This window comes from Hippopotamus amphibius, chromosome 4 (assembly GCF_030028045.1).
Source record: "Hippopotamus amphibius kiboko isolate mHipAmp2 chromosome 4, mHipAmp2.hap2, whole genome shotgun sequence".
Taxonomy (NCBI): Eukaryota; Metazoa; Chordata; class Mammalia; order Artiodactyla; family Hippopotamidae; genus Hippopotamus; species Hippopotamus amphibius.
The window spans coordinates 52,145,123-52,163,357 of NC_080189.1; the positions used below are offsets into that span (position 1 = coordinate 52,145,123).

The 18,235-nt window shown below is 44.4% G+C and overlaps 1 protein-coding gene across 3 annotated transcripts in view; it reads left to right on the plus strand.

The window, feature by feature from the left end:
* The first annotated feature begins 2,248 nt into the window (after positions 1–2,248).
* Positions 2,249–18,235, plus strand: part of GSDME (gasdermin E) — an 80,764-nt gene continuing 64,777 nt past the window's right edge. For all 3 annotated transcript variants that reach the window (XM_057731376.1, XM_057731377.1, XM_057731375.1), the window contains exons 1-3: positions 2,249–2,319; positions 9,132–9,361; positions 13,666–13,858. In XM_057731376.1, the coding sequence (XP_057587359.1) occupies positions 9,151–9,361; positions 13,666–13,858 (404 nt within the window). In that variant the 5' untranslated portion in view covers positions 2,249–2,319; positions 9,132–9,150. The remainder of the gene's footprint in view (positions 2,320–9,131; positions 9,362–13,665; positions 13,859–18,235) is intronic.

An 18,235-nucleotide genomic window follows, 5' to 3' on the forward strand; every position in this document is an offset into this window, starting at 1 on the left:
TGTTCAGAAAATACAACAGAAAAGTTGAGACTGTCAGTTTGGGCTGTGCCAGAATCCTGGTCTCACCCGTCAGGGACAGGAAAAGTAACCATGGAGAAGGGGAGAGGAGGGAACTTTCTTAAACACAATTCATCCCTCTCTCCCAACACATACATGTTCACACACTGCTTAATGGGGTGACTCCTGTTGTGCTTCTTATTTTCTGAAGAGTCTGTACCATCCGGTGGTTTAAAGCTCAGATGGTGGTGTTACTGAGCCAAACTTGGATCCGCTTGCCCACGCACAGTAAAGCCAATCTATGGATATTGGGATGTGAAGAAGGAAAGTGCAGTGATTATTGCAGGGCACCAAGCAAGGAGTTCAGGAGAGCTAATGCTCAAAACACCCAAACTCCCTGATGGGTTTCAGCAAAGCATTTTTAAAGGCCAGGTGAAGGAAGGATGTCCCAGGGTATGTGATGCTGAGGTAATAGGGTGGTGTCGCAGGGGTTAACATTATCAATTGTTAGCTGCAAGTCTGGTCATGGTCATCAAGTAGTTAATTTCTTCCATTTGGTGGTGGTTTTAGGATCTGTAAAACAACTCAGGAAATGTGCATCAGATACTATGAGATCAGAACAGCTGAGAGGAGCTACAGCAGAGGCTATGGGGGAGTGGGGTCTGTCCTAGGAAGGCCCCATAGGATCCCGCTCCATTACAGTGTCACATAAGCGGGGTTTAAATCTTGGCTCCATCTCTTTTCAGCTGGGTGGGCTTCCCATCTTTTGCCTCAATTTTTTTTTTTTTAATAAATTTATTTCTTTCTTTTATTGGCTGTGTTGAGTCTTCATTGCTGCACACGGGCTTTCTCTAGTTGCGGCGAGCGGGGGCTACTCTTCGTTGTGGTGCGTGGGCTTTTCATTGAGGTGGCCTTTCTTGTTACAGAGCACAGGCTCTAGGTGCATGAGCTTCAGTAGTTGCGGCACATGGGCTCAATAGTTGTGGCGCACAGGCTTAGTTGCTCCACAGCATGTGGTATCCTCCTGGGCAGGGCTCGAACCCGTGTCCCCTGCATTGACAGGCAGATTCTTACCCACTGCACCATCTAGGAAGTCCCCTTTTGCCTCAGTTTACTCATTTGTAACTTGGACCTCCAACCGGTTGCTGTGAGGAGTAAGTGAATCTACCAGTGCATGTAAGGTACTTAGAACATGCTTGGCGACAGTAATTAGAAAGCGCTATTTAAGTATTAGCTCCTGATCTTATACTGTCTTCCTCAAGCATGTAATTGAAAGCCAGTGGACAGGACAAAAAAAAGAAAGTGAAGAATTTGAAGCCATTGAGTAACTGTTGCACCAAAAATCTCATGTACTCTCGGTTACAAGTGGTTACCTATCCAGACAGAGGGCTGGGCTTGCTGGTTGGAACTTCGTGAACATGCTGCCTATAAGGATGTTCTTGAGGTTAATGACCAAGGTCAGGAGACAATAATCTCTATACGTCAGAGTCATCCGTGCATAAGTTTATGAGGACAGAGAACCAACAGCATAGATAAAAAGTCTCTTGACAGGGCCAGGACAGTGATTCTCTTTTTTGTTCACTATCTAATCACTTTGGCCAGGCAGGGGACCGAAAGGGGACCACCTCTCTCTCCTGACCATTTCTACTCACTCATTCATCCAACAACCATTAATTAATTGTTCACCTACCCTGTGCCAAGTAGTGCAAAGATGAGTGAGACCCCACAGTCTAGTTGGAGAAACAAGAGGAGGCCCTAACTCAACAATTATTTACTGTCAACCATCCATGGGGTACTATGCTAAGTGTGGGGTACAGTGAACAAAACAGACAAGAGTTCCTCCCCGGTGGAGCTGACAATCTAGGGAAAGAAAGGTAACGCATGAAATACGTATAATGTGTATAGTCTATCTGATGGTGATTAGTGCAAAAGAGAAAAATAAAGCAGCGGAGGACCTAGGGCGTGTTCCTGTAGGATGGTGGCCTGGCTGTACTTTGAATAGTCAGGGACAGCTTTGCTGACAAAAATATAAGGAGGTGGGGTAAGTAGCCTAAGGATATGCCCAGAGCACATAGGTGCCCAAGGGAAAGCCCTGCCTGTTTCCAGGCCGTGCCGAAGGCCGCAGCAGAACTCAGTACTCCCGAGTGCAAGTTCTCGGAGCTCACTGCTCCGGCCGCCGCGCCCGGCTCCAGGGGGCGGGGACGGAGCAAAGGTCCCGCCGCCCGCCCTCCTCCCTCGCCAGCCCCCGCCCCGGCCCGGCCCACTCCGCGGGGCTCCTGCGACTCCGCGGGCGCGGGGCGCGGGGCGCGAGGCTGCGGGGAGGTAAGTGCGGGCGGCTCGGCTCGGCCCTGCCCTGGGTCCGGCCTTGACCTTGGGGAGCCGAGCCCGCGCGGCTCTTTCTCTCTGGGACATCCTCCCGTCTGCCCCTTAGTCCCACAGGGGACCAATGGGTGGGCTGCCCGCAGCTGGACCGCCGGCCCCATGACGTCGCCTCCTCGCCCCCGTCCCTGTCCCCCCACCCCTTTCCTATCACCTCTCCTCGCCACCTACTGCCGCCCCCGACCACCCTCACCTGCTGTGCGCCCCCTCCCCACGCCTGCATTCTTTGTCTTCCGGTTTGTCCTCCGCGTGCGCTAGGCTCTCGGTGGCCCGGCGCGGCGGCGCGTGTGTGCGGGGAAGGAAGGCGGGGGCCGGCGTGGAATTCACTCTCTGGCCTAAACCGCCTCCCCATCCCCGGAGTCCGGGATACTGGGCCCGAGCTTGCGGAGGAGGCCAAGTTCCCCTGCGGGCTCTCGGCTTGGATGGGATGACATCACCGCTGCTCACGGGGCCTCAGCGTGCGGACCCCAGACAGCTTCCCATCTGCACCTGACAGGGAAAGACTAGAGGGCGGTCTTCGAAAGGCGTTCGTTGTAGAGTGTTCAAAAAAACCTCTCACTGAGAGGCCTCTGTTCAAAGGACTGGTGAGAGGGATGGATGCCTTGCGATCGATGCCTTTAAGAGGCAGATAGACAGTGTTAGTTGGAGTGGAATGAAATAGTGCTGTGAGGTCAGAGAAACAGCTGAGTAAATGTAGAGTAAATTAATCGTTTAACAAAGCCACCAACAATGAGCTCTTTTCGTAAAGGAAAACAGCCGGGAGAAGATGAGCCCCGGCAATTAGAGAGAGATGAGGAACACGGCCCAGGGCCCCAGCTGCTGCCCTTAGCTCGCCTGCTTTAGGAAGAAGCCTTATGTTTTCCAGAAATGATTTTCTGTTTTGTTCTTTTTGAACCCTGAAGGGGATCAGAAGGTTCTTCTCTATTCTTAATCAGTCTCCTGGTATCCTTCCTAAAAGCCTTTGCTGCCTGGCCCTGACTTCTTTGCAAGCTCATGCCTGTCTTGTGACCATTTGTTTATTTCAGATTTTTATTTTAGAAACAAATGATAGAGTACCTTGTCTTTAATTTGCCTTCTTATTATAAAAATGAAAGTACTGGGCCATAAGCACCAGATGACACCTCTGTTTTAATTTAATAGACTCAATTTCACTTTGTTATTTAGAAAACTAAAAAATAATTCAAAATGTGAAGTTAAGAGACAAATACTAACAGTGGTGTCTCGTTTTCCTAGATAATGAGGAAATAACATGTTTTATAGCATGGTTTTTGCTTCCACCGTAACTGAAGTTTACCCTTTTGAGCACATTTCCTTACTTTACAAAATGAATTATATGTAGTCCAAATTAAAAACAAAACAAAACAAACAAAACCAAAACCTGACTGGGGAGTTAGCAGAGCAGAGTGGTCCCGAGCTCAGGCTTGGGAGGCAGGTGGACCTTGATTGGAATCTGGGCTCAGCACTAATTCTCTATTCGACATTCATTGCCTTCTAGCCAAAGACTTCTGGGAACACAGGTGGAGTTGAAGGGGTTGGGTTGTTGCTGAATGAGGGAGACCTCCCTCCACCAGGAACCCTGGGCATCTCCGTAACTGGGTGTCAGAGGGAGTTACAGGATTTGGGCTTGTAGGAGATTTGGGGGGAGAGTTTAAGGAAATAGGACTTTGCTCTGGATTGGATTGGATGCTGTCAGAAAGTGAGGGAAATCCTCTGGAGTATCTTCATAAATCTTTTCTGAAAGGTGTGAGGCTAAACTGCGGTTGGCCGAAAACCACAGTCACTTGTGTGCCAGGGTTGGTGGGGGTAGTGGGAGTGTTTGGTCATTTTTGTGGTTTGGACAGTGTTCATATTTTGTCTGTGGCCAGATAAGACTATGAGAGGTCTTGTTTTGGTCTTGATTTATCGTGACCACAGAGTGGCCTTGCCTGGTGTCCATGCTCTGTGACATTGTTCGTGTTCACCAGGAAAACGCCAGGCCAGTGCCAGCAGCCCCAGGGCTAGCTGATGGTACCAGGCTGGCTCTCAGATGTCAGGACTGCTTTTTTTCTTGTGATCTTGGGCAAGTTACTTAACATCTTTGGACTTTAGTTTCCACATCTGTAAGATGTGAACAATGCCTGCTCAGGGTTATCGTGGAGATTCAATGGGGAAACGTGTAGAAAGGACTTAGCCCAGTACCTGGCACATAGCAGGAACTCTTACAATTGCCCCCCACCTTTAGTGGATTTTGATGTTGAGGTTTCTTCCCTAGCACTCTTCAAGCAGAGGCGCATTGATCAACTAGAGCTGCTCCAGAGAAGAATCCTGAATTGGGCACTAGGAAGAATTGGGTCCTTTGCAACTCAAAGATGTGATCATTCCATCCCTCTGAATCAGTCTTGAGGATGGATGCAAGTGATTGTAGTATCTTCTTATGCTATCATTACCGTGACTACTTTTATGATTCTTTGTTCCCAGGAGCCAGTGGTCCCAGTTGGCCATGTGCTCTTCTGACTTTGTGTTGTTGTCTTGCTTTCTTGGTCTCTTCTTTTTCTGTCTCTTGTCCAGGAGTCTGATTTGAGCTTGTGTATCCTTACCACCTTCACTTTGGCTCTCTGAGTTCTAATCTGGTTCGAGCTGGGAAGCCACATAGGCAGATGAGTAGGGACTGCTTGCGAATGGAATTCTTCAGGCCCCAAGTGAGGGAGCCCAGGAACTTCAGTACAACTGAAGTGCAGTGGGGTTTTAGGCCATGAGCATTCTGAGCTTGCTTTCTTATGAGGCCATTTTTATCTACTTCCATTGGAGCATTCTGGAAATTTGTATCCAAAGTCTGACTTCTAGCTGAGACGTTGTGCTTGTCTGTGCCAGGCAGCTTGGGCTCTAGATCCTCTGGTGGGCCCTGGGCATATTATTTAATCTTTCCTGGCTGGACAGTTATTTTAGATGCTTGAGAATCAGACAACAGCGTATTGGCTCCCAGTGTCGCAGGATAAACTGTATTGTATTAAATTTCTAGCATATATTTTGCCTCATCTCTATATTCTATTGAAAGCCCCTAGGAATAAAGAAAAAAAAAAAAAACAGAAAATAGGCTAAGGGCACAAAGAGTTAAGAAAAGATATATAAAATGACTTTAAACAAAGGATGCTTGATTTCATTTATATTAAAATAACATGACTTAAAACTATACTGAGATACCATTTCTCACCTATGAGACTGAAAAAATACAAAAGATTGATAACATACTCTGTTGCTGAGACTGATACTTTCATACCTTATTGGTAAGACTTCTAAATGGTACTACCTGTAAATTATAGGTGCATTTACCCCTTGGTTTAGCAATGCCTCTTCTAGAAATCTCCCTTCGGATACTCTTGCCCATGTAAGATGGAGACAGATGTTCAGGAGTATTCAGTGCAGCATTTTTATAATAAAAATTTAGAAATTACCCAAGCGATCAGCAGTACTGGACAGGTTAAGTAAGCAATGGTACCTCCATGTGAAGGGGTATTATGAAGTTGTATTATGCGGAAGGTTCTACCCATGGAAAGAGCTCCAGGATATATTGCCACATGACAGAAAGTAAGATGCAGAAAAGTGTGTACATTCCTTTTTACTTATATTTGGGTAAAGAAACATGAAGGTGATGTACCTGAAGGGGAGAGGAGTGAAAAGGTAGATGGGACCTGGGTAGAAATGGGATTTCTCAGTGTATATCTTTTCCCATAGTTTAGATGTTAGAGCCATGTAAATGTGTTGTGTATTCAAACATAGTTATTAAAAAAAAGCCTCTAACTTTACCTTCACAAGGAGAATATTCTTAGTCCCTTGATTGAATAAGCACGGTTCTAATAAAAACTTGCGATAGCCACATCCATTAACTCTTCCTAAAGCAACCTAGACTGTCAAGAGGCTGTATTTGATGCTAGATTGAAAAAAAAAATAATTAATTTAGGAGTTCCTTTTCTTCATCCTCTAATCTCTCTGGGGAGGACTGGTGTCATCACTAAGGCTTTGCGCCCACAGCAGATGGGTCTGGGTTTTGATTTGTTTTGTTTTGCTTTTAATGGCAAACCTGATTTGGCTTCTTCAGAGATCTGTTTAATCTGAAGGCAAGTTAGTGAACACCCTTCCAGGTTGTCCCAGGAAAGAAGAGAAACCATAAAAATGGAGCTCCTGGTACCCATTGTGAACCGAGGCAGGTCCTGCTGTGGCTCTTCTCTTGGACAAACGGGGTGAAATCCCCAAGGTCATTGGGGAGATCTTATTTTGTTAAAAGTTCTTTCCTTGTGTTTGGCAAAATAAATCTTGTGCCTTATCCTAGATGCACTCTCAGCAGTTACTGTCTTACTGTCCCCACAGTCTGCTTCCTCCCGGATCCCTCCCTTGGTAACTGGCATCTCCATCTCATCAGCTAACCCAGGCCTGAGCTGGCTGCAGGCCATGCTGGGGAGTCTTCTCTCTTTCATCAGCACCCTCACATCCAGCCAGAGTTCTAGGGAAACCACCAAACCAGCATCTTTTCTACCCTTACACCACTGATGTAGTTCAGCATCATCATGTGTTGTCTATTTCTAATCTTGTTCCCTTCCAGCTGGTTTCCTATTTTGCTTCCCAAAGATCTAAGTGACCTCTCTGATCACACTGCTCCCTTTGTAACCCCTCTGATGGCTCCTGCTCCCCTGGCCCCCAGCAGGGGAGGCAGAGGCCTTCAGGACCAGGACTGAGACCTCTTCATCGTTATCCTTTGCGCTTCCCTTCTCTAGAACTGGGCAGTCCAGTGCAGGAACCAATCCCAGAGCTTGCAAAGTGACTCTAGGTCTGTCAAAGAAGTGCTATGGGCATATCTACACAACACCACGTCTCCTGGACATTACGACCTCGCTGGTCCCAAACCTTGCCTTGTACGATGATCTTCTCCGCCTGTCCGCCACCTCCTGCAAATGCTAAGCCTTTATAATTGCTGCTCCTCTACTCAAGCTCCCTCTCAGTGGCCTTGCCTGCTTGCTTCTACCTAGCCCACAAAATGCAGCTGGGATGCTGCCTACTTCAGGACGACTTCTGTGACCCTATACTTCTCTCCAGTTCGATTTAGATGCCTTTTTCTTGGTTCATTACTTGCAGCAATCTGTGTCAATAAAGCTTAGCTGTTTATTTCTCCATCTGGCCCCCAAACTAGTAGCTCATTAAGGGAGAGACTACCTTTTGTGTCTGTATCCTAAGTGCTTAAAAATGGTACCCGGGTATAGTACGTACTTAAGAATAATTAATAACTGATTCAATAAATATTTTGAGAAATGAATAAATGAGTGCTCCAATATAAGAGCAGGGTTAGGTGACTACACAGTAATCTAAGAAAAGGTACTTTAGAGAAGAACTAGTGATAGTAAAACAAACAAAAAATTTTTTTATGCCCTTGTCATGGTAAAGAAAGTGGGTTGAACTAATTAACATCTAAGATTATCTCAGCTCTTTAATTTTATGATTTTGTTATGTATGTGACTGCCAGACACCAAGGTACAAATATAAATAAAACACAGTTCTTTTGCATTAGACATTTTAACCTTTGTGGATAGTTTTAGGAAATCTTATTTCAATTTGTGCTTTTTTTGAGTAATAATGATTGTGTGCATGTATGTATTCATATGCACATATCCAGCTATGTGCAGTTTATATACTGTGAATTGTTTATAACCTTTGCCCATGTATCTGCTACAGTATTTTAAAAACTTGACGTGGTTTGTGAAAGTTTTTTTGTGTGTATGTTAAGTATTCTAGTTCTTTGTATTGTAAATATTTTCTCAGTTTGCCATTTGTCTTCCTAATTCCTTTCTCATCCTACAATTGTACAAATATTTGTTTCTATTTTTTTTCTAGTACTTTTATGGTTTCACTTTTCCTTAAAAACCCTCTAATCCATTGAGAATTTGCTCTTATGTGTGGCATGAGATAGGGATCTGACTTTATTTTTTCCAGATGTTTATCCAGTTGTTCTAACACTATTTATTGAATAGTATATACATCTTCCACTGAATATAGTACTTTTATATCTTCCAACGTGTCTCTCTTTTTTTGCACTCCAGCTGAAGAGTGACTGGGCTTTCATTTTTGGGTTTAAAAGTAATAGTCACTTTCCATTTATGAACAGGAGAAATCACACATTTGACCCTTCAGAGAAGTGGTCATAAGTAAGATACAAATTGGGGGTAATCGGTATGTGGTTCAGCAGGTAGTCCCAGGTCTCTGCCTTCCAAACAGTAGGACTGTATTTCTTGACCGTCGCGGTTGGCAGAGGCCATGTGCCTAGCTTTGACATGTTGTGAGTGGACGTGACGTGTGTCAGTTTTGGGCCAGAGCATTTACTTGCTGGTGTGAGACTTTCCAGAGCCCTCTTTCCTGTTGGCTGATGACCAACAGTGTTCAACGTAGTGGCTGGCCCTTCAGCCTGGATCCCTGAATGACACAGGGAGCAAAGCCCTCCTGTCCTCCTGTATTGGACGTGTAGTGTGAGCACTAAAGAAACCTTTCTGGTTATAAGCTACGAAGATCTGGAGGCATAACCTAGCCTATCCTGCCTCATACACATATTCTCTTTCAGTATTTCCATTTGATTTCTTAGACATCAACGGAACTCAAACTAGAGCCTGCTCTAAGAAGGTATTCTTTCATGTATACTGATTGATACTGGGGAGAAATAAGGTAATTTTAGAAAAAAAATCATGAAAGAATAACTTCCTATATATATATATATATATATATATTTTTTTTTTCAGGTAATCTGGAGCTCTCAAAATGTTTGCCAAAGCAACAAGGAATTTTCTTCGAGAAGTTGATACTGGAGGAAACCTGATTGCAGTATCAAACTTGAATGACTCTGATAAATTACAACTTCTAAGTCTGGTGACCAAAAAAAAGAGATTCTGGTGCTGGCAGAGACCCAAGTACCAGTTTTTATCTGTCACCCTTGGAGATGTACTCGCAGAAGACCAGTTTCTGAGTCCAGGTATGTTTCTTTGGTTCTATTCTGCAATTACTTCAGAACAGGAGACAATTCTTCTTTTAGACACACGTTGTCGCCTTATAATCAATTCCCTGTTTCTTCGCCTACTGTTTTAAAGACGTATCTTTTTTTTCTTAAAATTAGAGAATTCTGCAGGCCTGACATGAACATTTATACCTTAACCTTTAAGAAATCATATTGCGGTTTTTGGCATAAAAGTACAACATGCTCATTGGTAGATGTTGTGGCCCCTCAGTGTAAGTGGGCTGCTTCTACCTCCCCAAGTTTGGCTTGGTGTTGAGGTTGATGATGCCACGTATCCATCAGGGGGCTGTGAAAAGTTTTATTACTCACATAATGGAGCTTTTCTGGGGAGAGCATGGCAGGTTCCCAAGGCTGGTCCAAAAATAGCTAGAGAGAAGGGGGTTAAAAGATAGGCTCAGTTTTTCTAGTATTGAATAGGAGGTGTGGTGAGAGTTCTGCATGTGGGCTGAGGCTTGGAAGATTTCAATTTCCTGCCAATGGAGGGATTACCCGGGGTTTTTTACCTGATTGCGCAGATGTGTAACAGAAAGGAAAGAGGGGGTGGTGGACTTGAAACATCAAACATCAAAAATAGGGGGGGTTGATTCATTATTACAGAGGCGTATGTATAAAACATAGAAAGGCAAGGGAACAGATCAACAAGAACTCCTCCATCGGGTGTTAATTCCCATAAACACTTGGGTTGTATCTTTTCTTTCTCTGCATCTAATTCTTTAAAAACAAAATTGGAAACACTGCATATAATTTTTATATATGCCTCATTTATTTTTTATTTAACCTTGTATGTTTTCCTTCATGGGTTTAAATATTTCTTAGTACTGTTTTCAACAGACAGTGTGTATGCACCCTAATTTGCTTAACCAGTCCAGTTTAGTGCTTCATAAATACGGCTGCAATGAATATTTTTGTCTGAATTTTTGTTTTTGTTTTTCCTTTAAGTAATTTCTTTAGCATAGATTCTTTTTTTTCCCCTAATTTATTTGGCTGCATCCAGTCTCAGTTGCAGCATATGGGATCTTTGTTGCGGCATGTGGGCTCTTTTATTGCGATGTGCGGGATCTCTAGTTGTGGCGTGCAGGCTCTAGAGCACCCTGGCTCTCTAGTTGTAGTGGGTGGGCTTAGTTGCCCCATGGCATGTGGGATCTTAGTTCCCCGACCAGGGATTGAACCCACGTTCCCTGCACTGGAAGGCAGATTCTTAACCACTGGACCACCAGGGAAGTCCTAGCATAGATTCATTTTTTTAAATAAAAATTTTTTTTCTTATTGAGGTATAGTTGATTTACAATATTATATTAGTTTCAGGTGTACAACATAGTGATTCAAAATTTTTATAGATTATACTCCATTTATAGTTATAAAATATTTTATATTCCCTGTGCTATATAATATATTCTTGTAGCTTATTTGTTTTATACATAGCAGTTTGTACCTCTTAATCCTCTACCCCCATCTTACCCCTCCCTGCTTCCTTCTCCCCTCTAATAACCACTAGTTTGTTCTCTATATGTGTGAGTCTGTTTCTTTTTTATTATATTCACTAGTTTTATTTTTTAGATTCTAGATATAAGTGGTAACATACAGTGTTTGTCTTCCTCTGATTTATTTCACTTGGCATGATACCTTCCAAGTCCATCCATGTTGTTGTAAATGGCAAAATTTCATTCTTTTTTATGGTTGAGTAGTATTCCATTGTATATACGTGCCATATCTTCCTTATTCTTCTGTTGATGGACACCTAGGTTGCTTCCATATCTTGGCAGTTGTAAATAATACTGCTATGAACATTGGGGTAGCATAGATTCTTAAAGATAGAATTACCGGACCAGAGGTTGTGGACTTTTCAAAGACTTTTGGTACTTATTACTACACTACTTTTTGGAACAAGATGATGTCTGAAAGTACCATCAGCTCTTAATTATTGGACTAAATGATGTTTGAGTCTTCTTTCGGCTCTAAAGTCCTCTAGTTTTGTGATTGCATCTCCCTTAAAGGGGAAAGTGATAGAGGGGATAATTTGAGTTGACAAATGATCTCCAGACTCTTCCAGACCAGCATTCGAGCCAGTGCTTTCTTCAGCCGGGCTCATTATCAGAGCTGTCAAGCAACGGGCCAGTGAATTGATGTTAATTCTATGTCATGTTTTCCCCACGCAATGAGGCTGCAGTGAATATTTTTGTCTGAATTTTTGTTTTTGTTTTTCCTCTAAGCAATTTATTTAGCGTAGATTTTTTTTTTTTTTTAATTTGGCTGCGTCGGGTGTTAACTGCGGCACGCAGGATCTCTGTGGTGCACGGGCTCCAGAGTGTGCGGGCTCAGTAGTTGTGGTGCATGGGCTTGGTCTGGTAGAACTCTTATTGAGTTATTCACAGAACAGACCATGGACCCCTGAGTAATTGGAGTTTCACTGCTCTGTGCTGTTGAGGTGCCTCTTTCGTGGTGTCCTGAGAGCTCTTGTTAGATGGGTCAGGCCAGTTGCAGTCCCTGCAGATGAGGAAGTCCCACATATGCTCGACATCTGAGGCTGGAGCTCACCCCTGGTTCTGCGTCCTGCTGGTGTTAGGGTTGTGATGAGAGGTGCCTCCTAGTTTGTCTGCTGAGCAGATTTGGGATGCCTCACCTTTGTTATTCTTATTCCTGGCAACAACACTGGAGTGCTGTGTTGCCCAGGAGTGCGGAGGTTGGAGGGTGATAACTTGGTTGTCCAGTGATGGCCTGTTGGCTTCCTTACTTTCCCCTTCCACCTGCAGCAGTGGATGACTCGATGCAGATGTGTGCACAAATGATGTCTGTTTCGGAGGTGTGTCTGGTGTGGCATTTTGCAGTACACAGACAGTCTTGATTGTCCCCACCTGCCGTGGGGTCCAGTCTTGGGGTCAGAGTTTCCAGGAGTGGTAATAAGCCTGATTGGGACCAGAACTGGGGCATGAAGTTTGAATTTCTGTCTGTGTAGCACTTTGTACAACCTTGGACTGTCCTGTTTATCAGGAAATGATGTTGCTTTGGCCTAAACCCAGTGGACAGATTGACCACTTGCTGTGTGCCAGGCTCTGTATTACAGGCTTTATATACATCAATGTGCAGCAGAACCCATCAGGTAGGTGTTATTAATTATCTCCAAATTACATAGGACAAACTGGAGGTTCAGGGAGATGGATGTTACCCAAGGTCTCCCAGCTAGGAATGTTAGGCTAGTGATACAATCTTGAGCTCTTCACAGCTGCTCTATGCTGCTTCCCAAAGCATTCTCCAGAGTGTTTGTATTCTCAAGATGCGAATGGGAAAAGGCTTTGAATCAGGGGCATTTTCATAAGTTCCTTATTTTTGGTGGAGATTATTCTCTACTTAGTAAATTTCACAGGTGATGAATGGTGATTCATTCTCATTGACCCTGGTTGAGGAACAGGTTTTCTTGCCTGGGGTGAAAGAAATACAGGTGTTGGGGGGCAGTGACTGGATGGAAAGAGCCTTTCAGATGCCAAGTGGATTAGAATCTATTATGAAGTACTGCCAGGAGCCCAGGAGAGCCTTGAGTCAGGCAACTGGAGAGTCTGGAGCTTGTGTGCTCCAGGATGGTGTTTGAAGCTGGGAGGGTGTGCCCACTGACTTTATCAGGAACACAGAGATAAGGAATCAGTGACTGGGTAGAGGTCAGATATAAACAGGTAAACATGGGGAGAAGTGTTTGAATGGAGATGGCAATGAAGGCCAGGGGAGTGTCCTCCAAGGCCACTAGTGGGAAGGGAAGATGTCCAAGGATAGGTTCAGGCCGCCCATCTGCCTGATACTGAGTCAGGCAGGCCACTCCCCGGGTGGGTGGGTGGATGGGTGGGTCGGCAGAGTTCTGAGCTGCTATTTTCTCTCTGCTTAGGTGTCATCCTTATTTATTCCCTTCATCCTGGAAAAGCACACATGTCCTATTTCTTTACCTGGATAGTGGTTAAACAGATGTTTGCTTTAAAATTTTTCGTGAAACTCTGTAGACACTTTTTGTGCGCTTGATTTATATATGTGTATATTGGAATTGAAAGATGAAAAAAAAAAAGCACCTAATAGAGTCCCTGGCCACCAGTATGCACCACGCTCTTAGTCAGCACCTGGGTTCTTTTGCCCGTACACACAGCACAGCCGTCAGCTCTCTATTCTGAGTGCAGACCTTGTGTTTCCCATGGGTTTCTGCAGGATTGGAAAGCTAGGTGACCTGAGGCACAGAGGTGGCTGTTTTGTCATCAGATTCCTCTGCATGTCTCTTTCACTTGCAGTGGTTGTGGAGTCGGACTTTGTGAAGTACGAGGGCAAGTTTGAAAACCATGTGAGTGGGTCCCTGGAGACTGCACTGGGAAAGGTCAAGCTGAACATTGGCGGCAAAGGCCTCGTGGAGAGTCAGTCCTCGTTTGGAACCTTGAGGAAGCAGGAGGTGGACTTGCAGCAGCTCATCGGAGATGCCCAGGAGAGGTAATGGGAATTCTGCTTGGCATTTTGGACTTTGACTTGTCTTTCCATAGGACCTTGGCTAGAAGGGTGATGTTGGGAACTTGGCCAACCAGCAAACATTACCGATGCCCATGTGCTGAAATGTGATGAGCAGTGCATCCTTTAGTCTGGACTTTGACTGTTCTTAGCCTGAGCAGGGAGACTTGGGAAACACTTTAAAAGGATATTACTTCAGGCAAATGTATACTTTAAAGAAATCATATGATTTATAAAATGCCAACAGTGAGAACGCTGTCCTACATTTCTGAATGTTAATATCAGAAGTAGGAAAATCACCCCCTCACCTCTGCCCCAGGTCTTTCTGATTTTCTGATTAGAAAAAGGAGAAAGCAGGTGGGGGGCTTCAGGGGAAGAGATGGTTGGTGTTTTTGTTGTTGTTGTTTTTTAATAATTTAAAAAAATTTTTTAAAGTAATTTTATTTCCTGTGTTGGGTCTTTGTTGCTGTGCGGGCTTTCTCTAGTCGCAGTGAGTAGGGGCTACACTTCATTGTGGTACGAGGGCTTCTTATTGTAGTGGCTCCTCTTGTTGCGGAGCACAGGCTCTAGGCGTGCAGGCTTCAGTAGTTGTGGCACATGGGCTCAATAGTTGTAGCTTGCGGGCCCTAGAGTGCAGGTTCTGTAGTTGTGGCGCACGGGCTTAGTTTTCTCTGCAGCATGTGGGATCTTCCCGGCCCAGGGATCGAACCCTGGTCCCCTGCATTGACAGGCAGATTCTTAACCACTGAGGCACCTGGGAAGCCCAAAGAGATGGTTTTTAACTCTGAAGTCTTGAAGAAAAGCCCACATTTATTCATTGTTTAGATTTCAGTAAATACATTTTGCTCCAGTAAAGTGATAATACATTATTATTTTTACCTTATGTTTATCCAACATCCCATAAGTAACTGCTGAGTGCATATTATGTACCACATACTGTTCTACATGCTGGGGATGCTGCAGTGAAAAAAATGCCAACATTTCTGCCCCGTATTCTAGGGGGGGAGGAGACACAAAACGTGCAGCTAAGTGAAATATATAGTAGGTTGATGGGGCTCGCTGGAATGGAGAAAAATATAGCAGAGAAGGATGATAGAGCATGCCAGGAATGGGGGCTATGATTTGAAAAATTGGCCACTTGAAAAGTTGCTCTGGAAAAGTTGGCATCGAGCAAAGATTTTTTTGTTTTAAAGGTAACTTTTATTTGTTTTTTTTGGCTGTGTTGGGTCTTCATTGTTGCATGCAGGCTTTCTCTAGTTGTGGCAAGTGTGGGCTACTCTTCGTTCTGGTGCTTGGACTTCTCATTGCGGTGGCTTCTCTTGCTGCAGAGCATGGGCTCTAGGTGCACGGGCTTCAGTAGTTCCAGCACACAGGCTCAATAGTTGTGGTGCGTGGGCTTAGTTGCTCTGTGGCATGTGGGATCTTCCTGGCCCAGGGGTGGAACCCGTGTCCCCTGCATTGGCAGGCAGATTCTTAACCACTGCACCCCCAGGAAAGTCCCCAGAGCAAAGGTTTGAACTTCGGAATGGGAGTGAGCATAAGGGTGTCCTGAGCAAGAAGGTTGTAGGCAGAGCTGGTATGGTTGGAGCTGAGTAAGCAGGGCAAGGGCAGGTGAGGTCAGAGGGGGTAAAAGAGTGGGTGGCAGCTCCTGTAGGACCTTGCAGGGCACTGGAAAGACTTTAACTCTTACTTGGAGTGAGGTGGGAAGCCACTGGAAGACTTTGAAAAGGGAAGTGACAGGATCTGTTGTATGTTTTAGAAGGATCATTCTGACTGCTGGGCGGAGGAGAGACTGGATGTGTGGAACCTGAAAGTCCAACTGAGAGGTTGTTGTAATAATCCTGACAAGAGGTGATATTCTATTTGTACAGTAACATATGTGCATTTTCATGTGTAATTTTATCACCCTTTTTCTTTTAAAACAGAAAATGCCACCCAAATCAATTAAAACTCAGTTGCATTAAGTATAGGTAGCTTATCTCTTCTTTTCTGGTGTTCTTAGGATTATATGAAATATAAAATGTTTGCTTATTGAATAAAATAATGTTTAAGAAATTAATGAGTAAAAAATACCATAAAACTCGTGTATCAAGCATTTGATGGGTGGATTTTGTACAGATATTGAGGATCCTTGGGCAGCTGAAGTCTTCAAAACCTATTCACCTCTCTGCTAAGCTCCCGTGCTTAATGGGATTGAAAGACCATGGTTGCTATTTGACTATTGCCTCCTGGCACTTTCTAGAACTCCAGGACTCCACTGAGTTAGGACTCAGGCAGGAACTCCCCTTCTCAGTCAGAGAACTTCAGCCTCTCTCTGGTGACACCAAGTGGAAGGGACAGCCACCTCTTTCTCTGATAGTCATGACCTTAATTATCTTTTCTCTCCCACTTCTTCGCTAGAGAGGCATTTTCTTCTTCTACTACAACACTGGGGACATAGTAGAAAAATATTTGTTGTTTATCTGGAAATGAAATTTAACAGGGGGTCTTATTTTTATTTGCTAAGTCTGGCAAATAAGGGGAAAGAGAGGCAGGAGGGCTGGCTGTTCCTTCAGTCTTTAGATAGCCCTCTATGACGTAATCCTATGTTGCAGTCTTATTTCTATTTGAAGAACCACAGTTTGGCAATGCTCTGTAATCACATTTCCCGATATAGGTTTCTCAGACACTCTTCATGATTCAGGTGTAGAAGACAGTGCCAATAGGAAGCATATGGGGAAGAAAAGGAAGAAAAGATGAGTGAGTAGAGATGGGGAAAAAATAGTCTCAGAGAAAGATGCTAGGGCCAGCAGTTATAAATGGGGGGACAGGGAGAGAGGGGGGGGAAGGAGATGGGCATCTGCTGAGTACCTACCATGTGCTGGGCACTTTAGAGTCGTCATCTCATTTACTCTGCACAGCCATCTCCTTTTAGGTTTGAGGATCTCAGGCTCGGGGAGGAGAACTGACTTATCCTCAGTCCCAGAGCTCAATTTGGGTGCTGCAACTGGGATTCATCCCAGGATTTTCTGGCTCCAAAGCTCCTGTTCTTTCCTCTAAATCATTCTTGTAGTGACTGTGAAGCAAAGGAATTGGCTGAGATAAAAGTGGTTAAAATTATAGCAGGAGTTGTAAAGGCAGAGGCATGAATCCAGGTCCCCAGAGAGGGTACCTAGGGGTTGAACAGTGTTCCAGGCGCTGTCCTGAGCAAACACATGTGGATAGCCAGTCTACCCACCTGGAGGTGCCCGCACGAGGGCGTGAGATCACCTTAGGAGAGTTTAGACGTTCTGTTCTTTGTACAGGTGATGAGGAAGGGATGGCCTGGGTGGGGAAAGGGGGTAGGAGCAACACCAGGAACATGGTAAAGAACAAATTTAAGTCTAGAAATGGAAGAGGTGTCTTATCACAGAGTCACCTCTTCTTTGTTTTGTTGCAAGGAAGTAAACCTGAGCTACAAGGGAGGGAAGAGGAGGACGACTCGACCATAGGATGGAGATCATGTAAAACTAACATTCTTGTTACTTCAGCTGGAATGATAAATTCTTATCTACATGATCTTCCTGTCTTTGGACTCCCACAGCATCCTTTGGTAGGACTGGCTGTTTGTGGCCTTGGGAGTGGTGATTAGTGATACTTAAGTACTGTATGTTCTCAAGGGCTTATTTGTAGTCATTTTAATTTCAGGTCATTTAGATAAGTTGCATCTGTATTCAAGTTATTTTAGCTGTTGGAATTCAGAGTATTTGTTTTATTGTCTGAGATGTGTGCACATCTCAAAAACAAACTTTATCTGTTCTTGAAAAAACAGGTGCATGCACATATAACAGTTATCTAGCGTTGTTGAGGCTCTCCATGGGACCACAGGACTTAACCTTCCAGACACCTGGAGATGACCCCTTTGAATGAGAGCTCTATGTTTATCCGAAAACATTCTTGTTGGAAAACAGGCTAAGACGTTTCCATAATGACTCAGATTCATGTTTCAGTCTTTAGATCCAGTATCATTCTGTGATAAACTCTTCTGTTTTTCCACCTTGTCTTCCACTGTCAGCTGCCATTTGTCAATGCTTTAAGTGTAACTGCCACACCCACTCCATCTCTGCCACTGATTATTGCCTCTAATCTCCTAGTGTTTGAGGAAGTTTATTCCTGGTAAATAACTTCTGCAGACTTGGTATGTCACTTCTGTCCCTGCCAGAGATGGGTGGAATAGTTGGACTAGAAGATCTTTGAGGGTTTTCTCGGGGCTCAATGTAGAAGTGAGTGGAGTCTGAGTGCACACATCAGCTCCTTCCCCCCGAGGTCAGGGCCTTGGGTCCAGCTGACTTCCAGAGACGATGGCATTTTGTGCTTTCCTGACTGTTTAGGTGGTAAAGGGGG